Source organism: Orussus abietinus, unplaced genomic scaffold, assembly GCF_000612105.2.
Source record: "Orussus abietinus isolate OABI.00-Male unplaced genomic scaffold, Oabi_2.0 scaffold32, whole genome shotgun sequence".
NCBI lineage: Eukaryota > Metazoa > Arthropoda > Insecta > Hymenoptera > Orussidae > Orussus > Orussus abietinus.
Genome location: NW_019394330.1, coordinates 872234 through 890868, shown reverse-complemented (window position 1 = coordinate 890868; position 18635 = coordinate 872234). Strand labels below are relative to the sequence as shown.

At 43.8% G+C, this 18635-nt stretch overlaps 2 protein-coding genes across 4 annotated transcripts; one reads left to right on the top strand and one right to left on the bottom strand.

Annotated features, from left to right (window-relative positions):
* The first annotated feature begins 507 nt into the window (after positions 1–507).
* LOC105703872 lies at positions 508–13237 on the top strand. 2 transcript variants are annotated; one of them, XM_012432607.2, is made up of 5 exons: positions 514–781; positions 8998–9371; positions 9471–10772; positions 10874–11390; positions 11530–13237. In XM_012432607.2, coding segments are annotated over exons 1-5 (2448 nt in total). In that variant the 5' UTR covers positions 514–779; the 3' UTR covers positions 11783–13237. The 2 variants fall into 2 exon arrangements, with proteins under 2 accessions (XP_012288028.1, XP_012288030.1); XM_012432605.2 differs by having other exon boundaries at positions 508–781; positions 8998–10772.
* LOC105703873 (trichohyalin) lies at positions 788–7575 on the bottom strand. Of its 2 annotated transcripts, none has more exons than XM_012432608.2 (8): positions 6799–7575; positions 5043–5298; positions 4150–4437; positions 3729–4051; positions 3243–3486; positions 2468–2756; positions 1909–2206; positions 788–1834 (listed from the first exon to the last, which is right to left on the bottom strand). In XM_012432608.2, the coding sequence occupies exons 1-8, from the start codon at positions 6970–6972 to the stop codon at positions 1673–1675; spliced, it is 2034 nt and encodes a 677-aa protein (XP_012288031.1). In that variant the 5' UTR covers positions 6973–7575; the 3' UTR covers positions 788–1672. The 2 variants fall into 2 exon arrangements, with proteins under 2 accessions (XP_012288031.1, XP_012288033.1); XM_012432610.2 differs by having other exon boundaries at positions 2468–2675; positions 6799–7572.
* Positions 13238–18635: the final 5398 nt, after the last annotated feature.

The following is an 18635-nucleotide window of genomic DNA, read 5'->3' as shown; positions in this document are numbered from 1 at the left end:
TCTGCGGCGTTCTTCATATTGGAAACGCAATTTACTGGTTTTCTACGATTTTCTCCAATAAACTACTTTATTATGTAATATACGTCAAAAACCTCAAAAAATGAGGAATTATCCAAATCTGCCTATTTCTCAACGTAAGAGACACGTTTAATTAGCTTACACCAGAGATTAATGCTTACGCTCGGTTTAAACCTGCTGTGAAGCAATAAAACTCCGATTAACTGGTTTACACCTGGTTCAATTTGTTGTAAACCAGTTCAACTTTGGTTAATTTGAGTTTGGAATCGGGCTTTAGTTTAATCCGGTATTTATTCAATACTGGATTTGATAAATCGGACTTTGGTTATATCTTCATCAACTGGTTTTATTTAATACCAAACTAACTACGTCGTAGAGACCTAAACTGGATTTATTCGATTCGGTATTGAATACACATGTATGTGCATACATACATACATACAGACGGTGGAAACTCACCCAAATGTTTGAACTGCGCCTCAAGTTTGACGTCGTGCCGGTTCCAGCCGGTTCGCAGTTTGTCGCAGTTTGACGCAGTTTGTCGTATGCAACGGTATCCATTTTAAACCTAATAAAGTAGATAAAAAATCTACACAGCAAGTTAATAGATAGAAGCGTTAACACTAAAGGTGTTTTTACGAATTTCCTATTAGTTTCTTGAGTCTCTCAGTTCTGCCAATGAAGTAAATATCGCAGGTTGACTGAAACGTTTCTCCGACAACCATTACGCGTTGGGCCATGGGCGGTGCCGCATCACTAATATGTAAGTTCTCCGAATTTTACTTCAGTAATTCTTAATATGCAACATGTGAAACGTTATTAATTAATCTTATAAAAAATATTTTTACTTCTAAGCAGTATTCATTAATACGTTTGCTCCCGCAAGCGAGATAATTCACAGATGACTTTCAGTAAGCGCGTAGTTATCCGCTATTACGTTCACTTATTTTTTATAATCTATGAAGTTAACTTATTCAGAGCTATAATACAAATGGGTTAATATATTAAATGAATACAGTCGTTGACTCATGGACAACTACGAGTTAATTCACATTATTGTGGGAGTACGAATTTTCTATAAAACAAAGATTCTGTAGACAGATTTAAAAGGATTAGGCAATCGGTAAAAATATGATATGTAATGTAACATATTCGCGACAAATGTCTTAAAATAAAGCTGTCTCCAGTAGCCTAAAAAGTTTCACAGCTATAATGTGGTCTCCAGTGAGTCACCGCTCTCGAATGCATTAACCATAAATGGTATAGTACAATTGGTGGTATAGTATAATTGTCAAATTAGGTAAGTATATTTTGCATTTACAAGCAGGAAAATTCATTGATGTATTTTCATATAGTTAGAAAACAAGTAAGGCGTATCAACAGCCAATATTCTTTATTAAAAAATATCTTACAATTTACTTGCAAAAACAATGGATCCTTTATATAAATATGTTTCCATTCTGTCTTAATTACAAAATTACAAGCCTTCTTGGCAGTGAATTTTGTATTAACAGTAATTTGCCATGTTTGTGAGTGCATTAGTTTATATGTTGTGTGCCTTATGGATAACTGCAAGTCGCTACATTTGAAAGTATTCATATGTGCCGTGTACTCGGTATTTATATGTACGTAACGGTGTTTCAAAATTTTATTATTATCCTAGTTCCGCTAAAACAGAGTCTAGGTCCTCTTGTAGCGTAACGCTTTCTTCTCGTTGTTTCACTAAATCATCTTTCAGTCGGTCGACTTGAGCCTTCAGAAGATAGTTACCTTTCTTCAATGCCGCTAATCGATTTTCATGCTTCTTCGCGCGTTCCTGAAAAATAGTCAAACGCATTATGTTACGATAATAATGTTCTCAACTTTGTCTCTTAGTATCGAATACATTACCTGCAAATATTGTTTACGTTTCTCTGGGGGTTCATTTTCATTATCAGTGTCAGACTCCTCTTCTTCCGACTCTTCGGATTCAGACTCTTCTTCCGATTCGGTCTCTTCGTCTTCCTCTTCCTCCTCTTCTTCTTCTTGTTCCTCGTCGTCATCTGTATCCGCCATTAATTTAGCCATCTTATCAACTTCTTTTTGAAGGCGTTTAAATTTCTTATTCTCTTCTTGTAACAACTTCTGTTGTTGTTTTATTTGTTCCTTGAGGGCTATTCTTTCTTTTCGCGCGTTAGCCGCTTTATCTCTATTTAAGCATATAAATAATAAACAATTAAATATAGTTATTGTGTTTAAACAGAAAAGAAATGATTCCGTATACTTTCACGTTCGATAATTTCGTATTAACATAATTTCAAACGAACACGAGGCTCAGATGGGATGCAACATGGTAGACCGTCACCGCTTCAGAGGTGAACAAAAAAAAGCAATAAAAATTATTTCCAAAGTTGAACCGTTCCGTTCGCTCATTGCAGAAATCAGTCTTCACGGTTTCTTAAATACTTACTCAAAAGTTTTGATTTTCGAACTCAGCAGTTTCAATTCTCTTTGCAGTCGCTTTTCTGCAGCGATCTTGGGATCCTCCTCTTCTTCCTCTTCCGTGCTCTCCTCTTCTTCTTCTTCTTCAGTTTCAATTTCGACGGGTTTTTCTACGCTTTTTTGCGAAGCGATTCTAGCCACGTCCTTTGCACTGGGACATCCGGCCAAAGCCATTCCTGAAACATCGTACCACGCCACATCTATGCTATCTACTGCTAAATCTACAAGGGGCTCTACTTCTATAAACGAATTCAGCACTGCACACAAGGACACGTGAAACAGAAAATTACAATTAGTAATTGAAGCATTGAAGCGTTCTGGTACTTTGATTAGCTCTGAAAAGTGAATTGAATATTTTACTTATGAATACGAAGGGTGCTCTTAGACAAAAGTGCTAGAGGGCGAAGATCTTTTAATTTCGGAAAGCAGATTATCCAGTTTAGGGACTTTGGCAATAAATAGCTAAATTTGGATTGTGTGCTATTCGATTATGCTTCTTGGAAAGCAAATAAAGTTTCAATATAATTTCTTTTGAGCTTGTATTCGCTATTAATTAAACTGTCGCACCGTTCTTAAACACTTGTAAAAAAAATAATACCCGTACCGGCTCTTCACGGATCTAGCTAGGTATCGGGTGGTAGCATGACGTCGGTATCAGACTTTCTACACGGTTGAGCAGCTAAATCATTCAGTTTGATAGATAATAATATATCTGAAAAGGCTGATATACTATCAATACTAACCGGCCTTCATGCGCCTCTCTAGAGCAGCATACATTCTCTTCATTTCCTCCAGCTCGTTCTTTGCCCTATCCCTCTCGTCCGCAGCAGAAGCATAGTCTGTTTCGAGTCTCTCGGCATCCCTCCTAGCCTGCTCAGCTTCGGCTCTTAAGGACTGGGCAACCTTTACATCCTGTTTCTTAACTTCCTGTACATTTTTCTGAGACCTTTCGCGCTCTAACTCAACTTCCAGATTGAGAATCCTGGCCTGCGACGAAAAGAGGAAAAAATAAGCGTTTTTCGTATTCAAATAAGCAATCTGACAAGCAAATGACCCCTCTACAAAAAATAGATACTACAGGGTTCATTTATAACATCAACGAGTGGTTCGGGAGATTATTTATACCACACTTTTCCATATTGACATAGATTTTTTAACAAGTTCAAGTGAGCTTCCGATATTTATGCAGAATTCGGAAGGCGTATATTGATAAAAAAAAAGCCACTCACCTGTAACCTTTTATTATCGCGTTCCAGAGCTTCCTTATTTCGTAATTCCAGAGCCAGCATTTGTTTTGTGCTTTGCAGGTCATCACGCACCGCATCTATGTCGTCCATTTCATCTGGTATTTCTTCATCTACCGGTTGCTCTTCAGCTTTCTGTAGCTGCTCCTCTATTGTTAATTGTCTTCTGAATTTCCTCAATCCTTCCAGCATCGGCTTTGATCTATCATTGGTTTTCACGCTCTTTAGTTTCACCCCTTCCTGGATTTGCTTCAGTAATTGGTTGTGCATGTTTGACTTTTCTGATTCGAAGACAAAATGAGTTTTTCCTGGTAGAAAGAAAAAACATTAATCTAATAGATTGTAGGAATAAAATACAACCGTTGATATTTGATTTTCTAAGAAGACGTATTCATGGGTCCCTCACCTGCTGCATCCGCTGCAACTTTGTTCACTCTCTCGATCAGGGGGGCGCTTCTATCGTTACACTTAACGTGTCTTAATACTTTTCCACTTTCGACTTCTTTCATCATACTTGCCCAGTCGGGACGTTTTCTTGGCCTTGATTTTAGCATTTCTAGGGTTTTCTCCTGAGAATTGGTTAGGGGTGGTATATCTTTCAGGACATTCCTGCTCGGAGGTGGCGGCGGAGGCCTCGGTGGTAACGGAGGTGGAATGGCTGCTCGTGAAGAGCTTTTCGAAAGGGTAGGTGCACCTGTGGGGAAAAAAGACTTTTTTAAACAAAGTTTATATCGGACCAGAGCACCGTGACCGACAAGTGCTCCATACATACATTTACTTAAATTCCATGAATTTTATTTTTCAACATTAACACCCGAAATACTGTAATAGCAATATGAATAACACGAGGAGATGGTATTGATAAGTGATGTAGACGATAAATATTGATTGACCAATTAATCAGCGGAATCCAATTTTCATCAAGAATTTTCTTTAATAAGTAACTTTTTTTAATCTGCAAAAATACCATCCGAAGGCTCGATAACATTTGAAGAAAAACAAAGCTTTTAAAAGGTTTCGGTCACACTTAATGTCATCGCTTTAAAGAAAACCAGGCCACCCCGTTCGACTTGACACCCTCCCGGTTCAAGGTATTAGAGAAGGTTTCTCGAGTTCCTTCAAATTATTTCAAGTAATCTGACCTTCTTGATGTACCCATTCCATTGGTCGTTGAAGGCAAAGGACCGGCACGAAGGTTGAAAATTCTTTTCTGCTCCTTGCGGATTACGTGAATCGAGGGATAAGGTCACTCGAAGGTTTGGCACGCGGTTTATCGGCGCGGGCAGATGTCTGACTTACCGGTGGTGCTTTCGCTCTTCGAGAGTGGTATACTCTCGCCCCTTGAGCGCGATCTCTCGACGTGAACTTGACGCTCGAGCTGAGGCCTCGACGAGGACTCGTGTCGTCCATTTTCTTTGATCTTTGCATTCGCAGGAGCCGGCGGTTGACTTCTTCGAGTTTTCTCGCTATTTGGCTGTGAAGGGATTATCGTAATCTTGCTCTGTTTTCTGGATGGTGCTTCCGAGGGCGCTGGCTCTGCTGGCTTCGGAACGCTCTATCGAACAAAATGAGGCATAACTTCATTTGTAATCTTATTTATTAAATATTTTATAATATTCGACCAGGTCGTACGTAGTTTTGTAAAATTGATTATATATATTCTTCATACAAAAAACGTCATTTGATTCAGCCTACTTACGAACAGAATGAGAAGTCGTGAACCCGTCCTTAAAGAAGTCGGAATATTTTTTTATTATGATAATCTTGAATCGCCTATTCGTTTCTTTAATATGTATGTAACGTACACAATAGGTAGATATAGAGAGAAACTAGCGGAAGACGCAGCTGGCTTCGGTAGACATGTGAAATGGACGCGAGTCTTTAAATAATCCTGACCCAAGGGCTTATATACAAGCTCCTTTCCTGTCTGCTCCTCCACTGTTTTCGGGGTACATGATATTTTTCACGTACATATATCGTTAATTGATTACCGAAGTGTCACGGTAGTCTACGATGCCAAAAAATAATCCTACCAAGATTCACCGGAAGTCATCAATTTTCTATAAAACCGATCGAAATAGCTCCTCAAAGATCTGTGTCGAAAGTAGCGTGTACCGAAAGTGAGAAAATTATCATTATCAGTTCTGAGTGTTGGAACAAAAAATTATTTCCACGCTGTAAAATAATGACCGTGTTGCCTAGGAACGAACTGCGTCGTTCTCAAGTTTCAATATAAATTCTCGCAGGATATTGTACGTTTCTAATTCGTTGTTGCATTGGCTTGCGCGTCAATCGCAATGGTCGTTTCCAGAATTGAAATCGAGTGTTGACGGAATTTCGTAATGCTCCAAAATTACTCGACGTGGGGGGAAAGGACGATCGTAGTCAAAATCGAGCGGTGATGCTCTCCGAACCCGTGCGTTCGCAAAGTGCATCGCTATCACCCGATTGCGTGTGAGTTTCCTGTGGAAGTATCACGGAATGACGATTCTCGACGGGGGCGCAATGGCAAAATGCCATATGCTCGAAAAATGATTAATTCCCCGCTGCGGTAAACGTTGGTTTCGGTAAACAACGGTTTGATATTACGATTACGAAAGCAACGTAGAATGTGCAATTTTGCCATCTACTCAAATAAAAGACTAAGGTGAGGTAATACGATTGCACCCAGTAACTGAGTTAGAGCTGAGCCTATTACAGGCCTACCACATTTAGACCTTTAGGAGCCAAATTTAAAGTCACTATTTGAACGGATGCATAGCCTCTCACCGCATTTATTTTAGGTATCTCCGGACAGTTCAATGGCATGCACCAGGAATCGTGTATCCGTGCGCAATGCACATAGAATAAATTAAAAATTTTGATATTTTCTAACCTCGTTACCGACAATTGATCCTGGTTAACGAGGGCGATGTACATCCAGGAGCCACGCATCGCTTCCCAATTTCGGTTCTATAGCGTCTTACCGTGAATGCGTTTAGAAAAAAATATAAAAAATCTGTATTTCGCTTTTTTTCGTTAGGCTCCTCCCCGGCTCGAGGAGCTATCCACGTACCTTGAGGGTAACCTGAGTGAAGGCCGGTGGCTCCTCCGTGCGCGGCTTGGACTCCCTCCTGGAGTTCAGCGTCCAGGGGGCCGTAGGCAACGGCAGCGGATTGGGGCCCTCCTTGACCCATGGCGGCCTAAACGTTGTCCTCTGGGGCGGCTGTTGCCCCCCGGCTCCCGGCATCCTGACTCCCAAGACCTTCCCCGGGTGTTCGGGGCTCGATTCCACCCGATCGGACCCGATTTCCTCCAACCGGCGTTCGGGGACCGGATGTTACGACGGCCCGGTTGCTCCCAGAGTGTTCAACCGAGATGCCCCTCTTCCGATCCCGCCTCGGGTGTCGCCAAAAAGGGTGGACCCTGCGCAGGAGTCCGGTATCTCGAGGAAGAGGACTTCCGCGGTGGCTCTCTCTTCGGGGGCGGTCCCGGGCCCAGCCTCCGGAGTTTGCGGAAGCTCCCGGAAGCCGTGGCCTCCAGGGGACTCTCTTCGGGCTTCTCGGGCCCGACTTCGCGGAACGGTCGAGGTTGCGGGTCCGGTCTTCGCTCGCGTTTTCGAGACTTTCGGAAAGATTGAGCCCCGGTTCGAACCCCGAGACCGTCGTCGCCCCGCCCGCCCTCGCTTCCTCCTTCTCCCCTGAATGTGGTATTTTCGGCACGTGACGTCACGGCGTCGTACTCCAGAATTAGATCGTCTTCTAGGACGCGTCGCTGCCGTACACCCTATCCTACGACGCATTCCTCCGAGTCTCTCTCTCTCGCTCGGTCCCGGAGTTGGCTCTTTCGCTTCCTCGCGTTGACACCGAACGCTTCGTCTCTCTTAAGTTAGTCACCTCTGTTTACTAGGCGACTTTTCGCTCGAGGACGAGGAGACCGGATCGATTTCAGGGCACCAGGGGTCGCGAGGCTTTCCGACACCTCAAGTTCGACGAGACGCGATTCACTCGGGGGTCGTGTCTCCCGAGAAGAGAGACAAGGGTATTTTGGTACTCGATTGAACTCCAAGAGAAATGCTTTCTCGGTGTCGAACTCGCAAGCATGACTCGGATTAGCGTTCCACGTATTTTCCAGAATTCTGGAAAGACTGGGCAATGGAGTACTTATTTTTTATCTCACTAGGAGGCAGTTTTAATATTCTCGTTGATTTCAGGCTAAATTTGAAATTTCGGAAAAATCGACTTAATTTCTAGGAAATGTAATATTTTAATTGTGTGGTTGCGAATAATGAAATAAACCCTGAAAATTAGAGATACACGAAAGCGTGTTCTGCTTCCGAGTTGTTGGTTTCGTATTAGTATTTATCACCTATCGAGTACACTTTGCGCTGTTATAAAAGCTGGAACGAAACATTGCGCCCACTCGTCGTCCTACATTTATGTCACGGTTGCTATTAATCCGTTGGGAAGAGTATTGTACCATGACCATTATATACCTTAAGCCAATTTACGTATTTGTGACGTGCTGCCATTTATTAAGCCGATGCAAAAATATTTTTTTCTTCGTACCACGACTAGTCAGCTGAAATAATCATAGCCAAGTGTAGAACAGGAAATGGAATAAGAAGTAAAAATGAAAAAATGCCCACAGAGAAGTTTCAAAATTGTTCGATATCGAGTGTTCGACTCCCCGTGAATTCTTTGTTGGACGAAGTCCAGTTTTTTCTACATATATGTATAAACCATTAAATGAATAAATACATTTTTAAACCTGCGAATATAGAGGACTCAAGATGCATGAACTTATCGTATCACGGTCCGTTATATACAATTTTTCATCTTTGTATATCCTTTTCAAACTGATCTTCCGAATTAATTCTATGATTAATATATCATAATGATATCAGAGTATCAATGGAGCCCAAAAGAACCGCAAATGTAGACTTAAAACGAAAGGTATATCTATAACTAAACGGTATGATTCAAAGTACAACACTCTCCCCTGATGAAAATATGGTAAGATCTAAGTATTTGATGTGTATAGATTAGTTTAACGGAGTGGTTCATTTGGTAGAATCGATCTGAAGAGAAACACGTCTGATAAGAACTACTATACTTGCCCATCTTATCCAAGCTTCCGAAGTCTTCTTCAAAAATCACGAGACAGGTCTGTTTCTTAATTATAGCCGATTGTTCACCGCTAAAAGTATTGTTTGAATGTACTTTTTTTTTTTTTTTTTTAAGGAACGTTCTAACATTTATTTTTACTTGTTCAGGCTTGGTCGTCCCCGAGAACGTCAATACCAACTCGCTGCTCAAAAGAGAAACGAAGCATCTATTAAGTACAACTACTACCGAGAAACAGCAAAGTACTTTGAGCGCCAGAGCGAAGTTGCCAGGCACTTCAGTTCTTGGAGTACGCCGAATATGAATTCGAAATTCCAGAAGAATTCCGAAAAGGAGATGGAAGCCGAGAAATTGCGGGTGCGGCAGGAGAAATTAGCGAAGATGCTGGCTCACGAGGAGGAATTGTACAAGAAACAGCTGGAACATGCCCACTCCAAAAAGAAGAATCAAGTGGACCCTTCGTTAGAGCTACTGAAGAAAAGGATAGAAGAAAAGCGAGCCGAGTTAAGTCTCTACCTTCCCAGTAAGTACAAGAGTTTTCCCGTTGCCTACATGACGAAGGATTCTCCCGCTCTTTATCGAGACGAAGAGCACATTTACCATAACTCCACTTCGCATTTAGAATCTGGTAGGAAGGGAGAAAGAGAAAAGAGGGAAATTAACGTTGAACCGAGTGGCGTTTCTTGCCCCCGAGACTCCGATGATACGAAACCGAAAAAGACTGCAGACTTTGAGGACAGCCACTACTACCAGCCGGAACCGCCCAGTCATCCCAGGGTGACATCTAGGGAGGAACACGAGATACCACCCAGAGACAGTTTTCCTGGAACAACATCGAGGTATTCAGAAAGAAGGCATTACAATTCAGGTTATAACAACGACGAGGAACCTGCCGAGGGAATACATAAATCGAAAGATATCACTCTGGCGCAAGACCCCGATGAGGCGGACTCGAAGAAAGTGTCAAACTCCGAGGAAAATCGCTATTATCAGACGCAGGACAAATCTCCTAGTTTCCAAGAATCAAAGCCCTCGAGAGAATGGGAAGTCCCTTGCAGAACGAGCGTTCCCGGGGCAACGTCAAGGTATTCCGAAAGAAAGCATTACAAGTCAGATTATAACAACGACGAGGAACCTGCGGAGGGAATACATAAATCGAAAGATATCACTCCGGCGCAAGACCCCGATGAGGTGAACGCGAAGAAAATATCAAACTCCGACGAAAACCGCTATTATCAGACGGACGGCAAATCTTGTTTCCAGGAATCAAAACCCTCGAAAGAATGGGAAGTCCCTTGCAGAACTAGCGTTCCTGGGGCAACGTCAAGGTATTCCGAAAAAAAGCATTACAAGTCAAGTTATAACAACGACGAGGAACCTACCGAGGGAATCCATAAAATGAGCGTCATCGCTTCGGCACAAGATCCCGATGAGCCAATATCCTGTAGAACTACCGAATTTGAATACAATCCTCGTCGAGAAACCGACATGCATTTTAACGAATCAGAAAATGCGGAAACGTATGAACGCCCGTGTAATACGAACGTCCTTGGGACGGCGTTGAAATATTCTGAAAAAAGACATTTCCATCCATCCGATGCCTCGAAGGGGGAAGAACTTGAAAAGGGAAGCGGCGCGATAAATGACCGTGTCTTGAACCGCGAAGAGGAAACGGTCTTTCGAAGACCTGCAACAACAAAGGATTATATCGTAACGAAAGACGCGGAGGATCGTGACGTTCCTTCCAGAGTCAATGTCCACGGTTCTTCGTCTGGGTATTCAGAGCGAAAACACTTTTACGCACCTCAGAACATACAGGGCGACGAATCGGGCATCAGGGGACACCCAGGTGCTACCGCTCAATGTCTTCACAAAAGCCTGGAAGGCACAAATGTGGGAGATGGAGATGCCTACGGTTCCGAAGGTAATACCGATTATTTTTTTTTTATATATATATATTTCTAATAATTATCCTGGTGTTCTTATATTGTTACTCGGTATAAAATAGCAATTTAATTAACTAAGGTAAAACGTCTCGAGTATCGCCATCGGCGGACTTGAGACCGGGCGAACGCAGTCACGAGATACCGGTGAACTCTTCAACTTTTGAGGACCATGAACGAGAACCCAGTGAACAATCGAAACCATCCACGCCGGAGTTATTATCCAGAGAGGAAATCGAAGATAGGGAAGATCTAATAACGGATTCTGAACGCAATTTTCCGTGGATGAGAAACGACGTCAACGAGGGAAATACGTCGCATCACAGGTCTTCTTTTTTAACGCACAACGAGTTGAAGTTTCAGATTCAGAACTTGTTGAAGCGAGAGCTTCAAGCGTGCAGTAAGCAAAACTACGACGAGGCACTTCGTTTGAGGTCCATGAGATGTCACCTGGAATTGATTCGCGAGAAGAACCTGTATGGCAATACGGATCTTCATATGGACGACGAAGCGAGAAATTCAGGACTGGAAAACATAGAAAGAAGGAAGAGACAACTGGAGTCGCGTGATAGGAATTGCAACAATTCTACAATCTACAGGTGAGATGACGTTCTACACTTGGATAGTAATACGAATGAAAGATATAACCGTTATAACTGTTTCGATATAATAATATATTGTGAAATTGATACTCATTCTTGATAAACTCACTCATTTTTGCGTTTGATTGCATGCTAGTGACGAGGCCAAGCTCTTGTGGAAGCAATGGGTTCACGAAGATGATGAATATGAATTAGCGGACGCCCGTAATCAAAGAGAGGTTCTATTGAAACAACTGGAAGAAGAATGGCACCAAATGGAATCAGTGGACAAGAAACATGCTTCTCAAGAAATGAACAATTTCTCTAGATCGACCTTACAAGACGAACATAAACTTACCGCACGTATAACGAACATATTAAATCTTCGCGATGCAAACGCATCCGAGTGAAAAAGTTTGGTATGATTAAGAATTTAAAAATCTGGATTGACATTACGAGACGACGACCGCATATATAAAGGATCCGATAAACCTTCATAACGGAAACGTACATAAGTATAACCTTAGAATACGATCACGATTTTCACCAAATTTGCTTGAGCTTTAACATCTTACAGTATATCCATTTAAAGTCAATTTTGATAACATAATTAACAGTGAATGCTTGTGAAAGCTTGTATGCCTCGTCAAATTGTTTTATACTATACTGTCAGAATCCGGATTTTCCTGTAATCCTCTGTAATGCAGGATTAATACTCGTAATAACTTTTAATAGGAAACTGAACTTGTTGACAGTCTAATCAAAATGAGTTTTGTTAAAACACGCTTCTATCGTGTTAATGATCTCTTAAGAGTTATAAACTTCATTATGGCAACTACAACGGTTTAACTTGTTAGTGATAAGTTTCTCTGGTAAATTCCTGTAAAGCTCACGTTCTACACTTTCTGATACGAAAGTGAGCTTTACTACAACATAAACTTATCCTTGACGATTAATGTACGCGTTATTCATATTAATCCCATATGCTTATACGAGTCGTTATAATGCTACCGCGGATAATGTACGCTTAAATATTGTTACAAACGGTGATAGAATCCAAAATTGTAAGACTGATTTTAATGTTTTGTTAGGTTATAACGAAAATTGATTGCCGTCCACAATCTCTGATCTGAAAGACTAGACATGCACTTGTGGGACTTTGAAGCATAACTTTTTGTTTGCGATTAGATTCTTTGTTAGATTGTTTCGTTTATACACAGAATGCAGATACACTCTACCACCAGTCCGATGTTGACAAATTTTGTCATTTGCACATTCATAATACGAAATTATTTCACATTACATTCACACGGTGTCATCTTAATAGGATTACATTGCCACGACCTTTGTACTGATTTTTATACCTACATTGTATACCACCATCTTTCAACAATTAATTATTTGTGGTAAAAAATTGTCCAGTTTCGACATTAGCATAGGTAACGTTTGATAAGTGATTAAATGAACAATAGATCATGCGATCAAGTACTGAATACATGTCGTACATAATGAATTCGTATCTCACCTATAGACTGTTGACTTCGATGTGACCAAATGAAAGTTCTAGGGGCATTTCATTATTTTGATACTTGATCCATCACTATCTGTGCTTTATTACATTTATACTGCGTAATAAAATATCAGAATCATTACATATTTAAGAGTGTTGCATTTTACTCCACATGTGTATTTTTCTATATCCTGTGTTACAAGTAAAGTTCAGTTAAGACATTTCGTGTGAGTAAAATTAAGAACGAAATATTAATTGTTAAGTACCCGTTTATTGACTACAATAATATCCAGCTTTAATGTAATATTAATGAATGCATAAATAAAATGATCCTATATATGAAAGCGGCACATTACTTGGGTATTTATCTATCTATACTTTTATACTTCCGTTTCTATATCTATGTACTAATGTATAAAAATTTTTTAAATTTTTTAGATGGTAAGCGATCAGATTCGTCCAAGTGTTCATATGTCGGTAACAACGGTTTCTTTTCCATACGTAATAGTTCTAAAGTCGTACCGAAGATGTCTCTATGTATACCAAATATTTCATTTTCGAAATAACGTTAAGGCAGCTACCCTACAATTATCATACAATTTACAGAATTGGAAAGAGAACCACTAAAAATAAATCACGCTTAGTCAAACTCAATAAAATTTTCGTTCTTACAAACCGATGTCGGTAGTTCGTCCGAGGGTCAATTTTAGATTGACGTATAGACCCGTACATAACAATTAGGCTTCTATCCTTTTGGCAGTAAATATCCGAATTACTCTTCCCAATCCAACGATCTATAATTCCAAAATAAAACTTTCCATTTTCAGATTTTGGCCAGCTTTTTCGTCATTTTCGTCACCGTGGGACGCCTCGAACTGTATTTGGCCAGTAGCTCTATCAACATCTCACTCCCTTACACCCTACACGGTTGTTCGCGCGCTTACAAGAACGAGTCGGGAAGCCACTCGTGGACGTATCAACGTCGCCTGGTCCCGCGCCTCCCCCTTGCGTTTCGAAATTTCCTCTAATTCCGAGATTTCCCATTTACAGGTCGCCCCGACGACCCGGCGAGGCTGTCCCTGACAGATCGGGGACCTCCCGCGAGGTCCGGAGACCGTTCCGCGGAAGAAAAATCGACGAGAAGCGGCAATTCCGTCGAGCCCATCTTGGGCGCCGAAATTAGCTGACTAATCCGTCAAAAAGGCATTTCCGTGGCCAGGTCGCGCGAGAAGCTTCGGGAAGCGCGGTCGCACGTGCACGAGGGAGTACATCGACTGGCGAACGCGTCCATCTCCGCGTGCGCCACTCAATGGCCCGTGGCAGCCGAGTGGGCCCGAGAAGAGGGATGCAGCCACGCCAGCTATGTTAATTAAACGCATTTCTAGCCCCCGCGCGGAGGAAATGAAAAAAATAGAGGAGCGAAGAGCGGTCGACTCGCGCTACAGTCGGTGCCCGCTAATAACACGTCCCGGACGAGGGACGGCGCACATGTGCACGCACCCCCACGTACGTCCACGCTACGCACCGCGCGAGCCGAGCTGCGAGAAAGGTACCTATCTTTAAATGGACCGTTTTTTACCCCTCTGAGATGAGTACGAAGAAAATAGTCGTTTCACCGAATTTTACGTGGATTCGATGCGCGGGTAGATACCCTGGGTACAGGCAGAGGGATGATAACCTATACCGTTGGAGATATTCACAATATTCATGCACTCTTGGTACATAATTTGAGATCATTTTCGAGACAGGTCTTCGCTTCACCTCGGCCTTCGATTTATGCGAAGGGACTCGAGACTAGGTCTCGATGCTTACCCTATTTTGCGGTTACGGTGCAGCGGATAATTGACTCGTCTCCCTCGAAGCCCTCGACAAATTCCGGCCAGGATGTTTTTCCATTTTGACAGGATCATTAACACTCGACGAGCCAATTTGCTCTCTTTCGGCCCGAAAATACGGAACGCGAGAGCTCGGGTGCCCCGCGACCCCACACGCGTCCCGTACACATAAGCGATACGAAAAGCGGCCACAAGGCGGCTAGAGTTACCGTGTTGACAGATTAAGTGGCTAATGTACCCGTTTGTGGAGTCAAGGGCTGCCGAGTTTCACGGAATCCATACACCCTCTTGTCAACGTATACGTACGTCCACCCGAGCGGGTGCCGACGCGCGGGTGCGTGCACACGTGTAAGCTACAAGGGAAGCAATTAGCACCACGGCTGACAACCACTTAATCATCGCAGAAAATTTCCTGTTTACAGCAGATCATCCGATTTCGAGGTAATTCATGAACTCGCGAACCGTTCGCGATACGCGTTAGGACCACGCGTCCTGGAAATGTACAATATACCTCCTTGTATGTACGTATGTTTCTTAATTTAACGAGGAACCCATCTCCTGCCACCTCCAAAACTTAACGTTAAACGTCTTCCTCGTAACGTTAACGACCCCGTTCAAAGGAGCAATTTCCTTCCGACATTTTTTTTTCCATTTTCCGGAATACCACCCATATCCTCGAACGCGTACATCCCTTCGGCTCTGCAAAATCTATTAGCGATCCAGCCTCCCTCCGACGCCTCGATTTCGGCATCGATCATCGGCATAAGAAAAAAAAGAAACCTAGCGTAAAGTATACAAACCCAAAGCAGTCAACCGAAAGGTTGACCGATTTTCCATGAAAATGCCGAGCACGAGCCAGTCGGTCGCGGTCGCCGTTAATCGGTTTTATCGGACGTTAATCAAATCCCCCTTCCCCTCTTCCCGACCGCGGTCATGGCAAGGGAACCGGCGGTGCCGTGACATTTTTCGAGCTGCAGCAGAAGTGGAGAAAAAAAATCGGTCATTCCTTCCTTCGAACGAAGGGTGCTCGAAGCTTCCGCCGTTTCGAGACGTTGTCGTCTCCTCCCCCTCTTTCCCAACCCTATACCCGCGGAACTCGGTACACGTGCCCCGCGTGTACCAACCATCCGTGTACGTATCCTACACCTCCCCATATCCGTAACACCCTTATGTAGATACATTTATACGTATTTATATAATCGGATGCCCGCGAATAATTTTTTACCCCAATCCACGAGCACCCGGACCCTCTTCGCCTACACGCGCGAGAGCTTAGATCCGCGTGCCCGCGTCCTCGCGCATCCCGCGGCCCGTCCGCGTCCATTCGTCCGTCCGTTCGCGCGCAATGCCCGTACATAACGTTTCTGCCCGTTATGTAGAAAAATGAGCACATAGGAGCTACCTAGCCGCGTTGGCTGTGCACGGCTGTACATGGTTGTACATGGTTGTATATCGGGGGTCGCGTATGCGTGCGCCGGCCGTGTACGTGCAGGGGCGGGCGCGCACGCGCGGGTATATATAGGTACCAAACGGTAAATGAGTGGGTAGACGTGGGCTCCGGACGCGACCTCGGCTAGCGGCGACCCAAAGCTCCGTCTACCGCGGGGCTGTACGTGCCACCGCATACGGGGTGTCCCGAGAGTCGGTCGTCTTTAACGCGAGGGAACCGTAACCCTGAAATAGGCCCTGATTCAAATTTCGCCTCTCTTGGGCCGCTTGACCGCGTTATGCGCGCACGGGTACTCGAAGGTGTCCGGCGGTTCCCCCGTTAAAATAATGCAGAAAATTCCCGCACTTTTGGTACGAAATTAAAATTACAAAGCTTTTTCACTTTATGATCGTTTACGTCAGTTTATTTCCACATTTATTTCAAATTGTTTCAAGAATATTTGAGTTTCATTTATTTTACAACCTATGTTTAAATAATATTTAACAAAGTAGGGGGAGAGGGATAAACGTATGGTGACGAAAGGTGATCATCCCTGATATCGCAGTTTGAACCATCTCCACGTACACGAGTCTCAATTGTCGCTTCAGGAAGTACGGATCATTGCTGGACCGTGAAAATGGGAAATTAGTATCGACGAGACGACTCTCGGCAAGGCATTACTCAATTCTCAGAAGAAAACGTTTTCCACCGGTAGCATATTACGATATCAATTATATTTTATTCATAATGTAGTTACTATATACTTAACCCGTCACATTTGAGTATCCTTTTTGAGCGAACGATTTGACTGGCTAAAGATGTCGAGGGCAAAAAATTACCACGCTTAACGCGATAAGAAAGTGGCCTCTGAGGAATCAATAGTTTACGAAACTTTTCTCGAAACTGGGTGCGCCGAATCGTTTCAAACTTTAACGCGTGAAAACGGAGGCTACAGAGAATTGATAGTTTTTCGAACGTTTGTCCAATTATACGTTGGCAAGAATATAACCCGAAAAGAAGTTCAGGTGCGCCAAGCCGTTTTCCGTGATCCACTTACGCAGTCCGCGGTCTCGGCCAATCGGCCACTCGTCTTCCGACTCCCTCGGACGCTCACCATTGGTCAACCTAACCTCTTCGCAGGACCGACACCCTCGCTTTTACTCCCCATTTCTCCCGTTTCTTGCTTTACTCGACCTTATGGACTCGTCGCGGCTGTTTTACATCGCACATTTCACGGCCCACGGCAATATTGCGAAAAACGAGGTAAACATGAATGAAAATACCAGCGATATTATACAATAAATCTCTACAATACCTATTGGTGGATAATAAATCAAATACAATTGATGTATAATAATTTAAATCATAAATAAGCTAATAAAAAACATATATAAGTACCAGATCACGCGTAAACGACTCAAGCTTCGATCGAAACAATTTTTTAAATCCGAACGTTACTTCGGACAAATCGTACATGCATATATCGCGTTATATGGATATCTGAAATCTAAAAAACATTTGACTCGCTATACCTTCCGATAGTGCAAAGTTCTAATCGTCTCGCGGATAACTTTTGTTCCCAGGAGCGCATTCGTCCGCGTCTTTGGCTGTATATTTCGGATTGTCTTCGTACGTCCACTTCGTTAATCTCTGTAACTTCCGAGCATAACTGCGCGTACGTTAAGGACCTCGGTGACGGCGATGCGATAAAACCATAAGATAAATGTCTTCCCCGTGCGCCGTGGGCACCTACATCGATCCGTTTACCGATACGATTATTCGAGGATTCGCGTTGCTAATATCGGGGAACTCCTCAAAAGTAACGTCCTCGTCCGCTTCTCGACTTCCAAAAACTGATACATCCATGCGCACCGTATCGTTCCTTTAATTGACTCCCTTTACGCAAGTACGAAGGAACCTGCCATTGGATTAAATTGAATGTCCGGAAGATAACTTTTCCGACGCCCGAGCTGCCCCAAAGGTAACGGGCTGAAAAACGGCGAGAAAGCATTATAAATAAACGATCGGAGCCGGGACCGAGCCGGGACCGAGCCCGGCCGAGGGTCCGCGAAAGCCACGTTGGTGGACTCGAGAGCGACCTGTGGCGTCCACCGGGCCGGAGACGCGGAGATCGATAGGCGAGCGCCTCGGCTTCGAGCCCGCGCGCGCCCGAAGTGGTCCCGCAGCCATTCCGCGGCCATGCCGGCGCGGCCGGCGCGGCCGGCGCGGCGGGCGGCCGGCGAGGAGGGAGCGGGGCCCGCCCGTTGGCTGGCGGGCGGCCAATGAGCTCGGGGCGCTCGGGGTGCGGCGCGCCGAGGCGTCGCCGTCGCGACGGCCGGCGGGCGGGACCGCGGCCCGGCGAGCCCGCAGGTGGGGCTTGCCGGTGCAGGTGCGCGCTCAGTTGACCGGCGACTCGAGGCAGGCGCGCTCGCGGACTCTCCGTCTCTCTGGTTCCGGGCCGCCCGAAGGCGACACGGTCTCCTCGCGGA

What these genes read in the sequence shown, in the direction of transcription:
- LOC105703872 (XM_012432605.2), top strand. An exon ending in AGATGCCTACGGTTCCGAAG is followed by an intron (nt 10,773 to 10,873) that starts GTAATACCGATT and finishes TAATTAACTAAG; the next exon opens with GTAAAACGTCTCGAGTATCG. An exon ending in AACAATTCTACAATCTACAG is followed by an intron (nt 11,391 to 11,529) that starts GTGAGATGACGT and finishes ATTGCATGCTAG; the next exon opens with TGACGAGGCCAAGCTCTTGT.
- LOC105703873 (XM_012432608.2), bottom strand. Translation starts at nt 6,972, where the DNA reads ATGCCGGGAGCCGGGGGGCAACAGCCGCCCCAGAGGACAACGTTTAGG. An exon ending in TCACTCAGGTTACCCTCAAG is followed by an intron (nt 5,299 to 6,798) that starts GTACGTGGATAG and finishes TTTGTTCGATAG; the next exon opens with AGCGTTCCGAAGCCAGCAGA. An exon ending in GCGATAATAAAAGGTTACAG is followed by an intron (nt 3,487 to 3,728) that starts GTGAGTGGCTTT and finishes TTTTCGTCGCAG; the next exon opens with GCCAGGATTCTCAATCTGGA.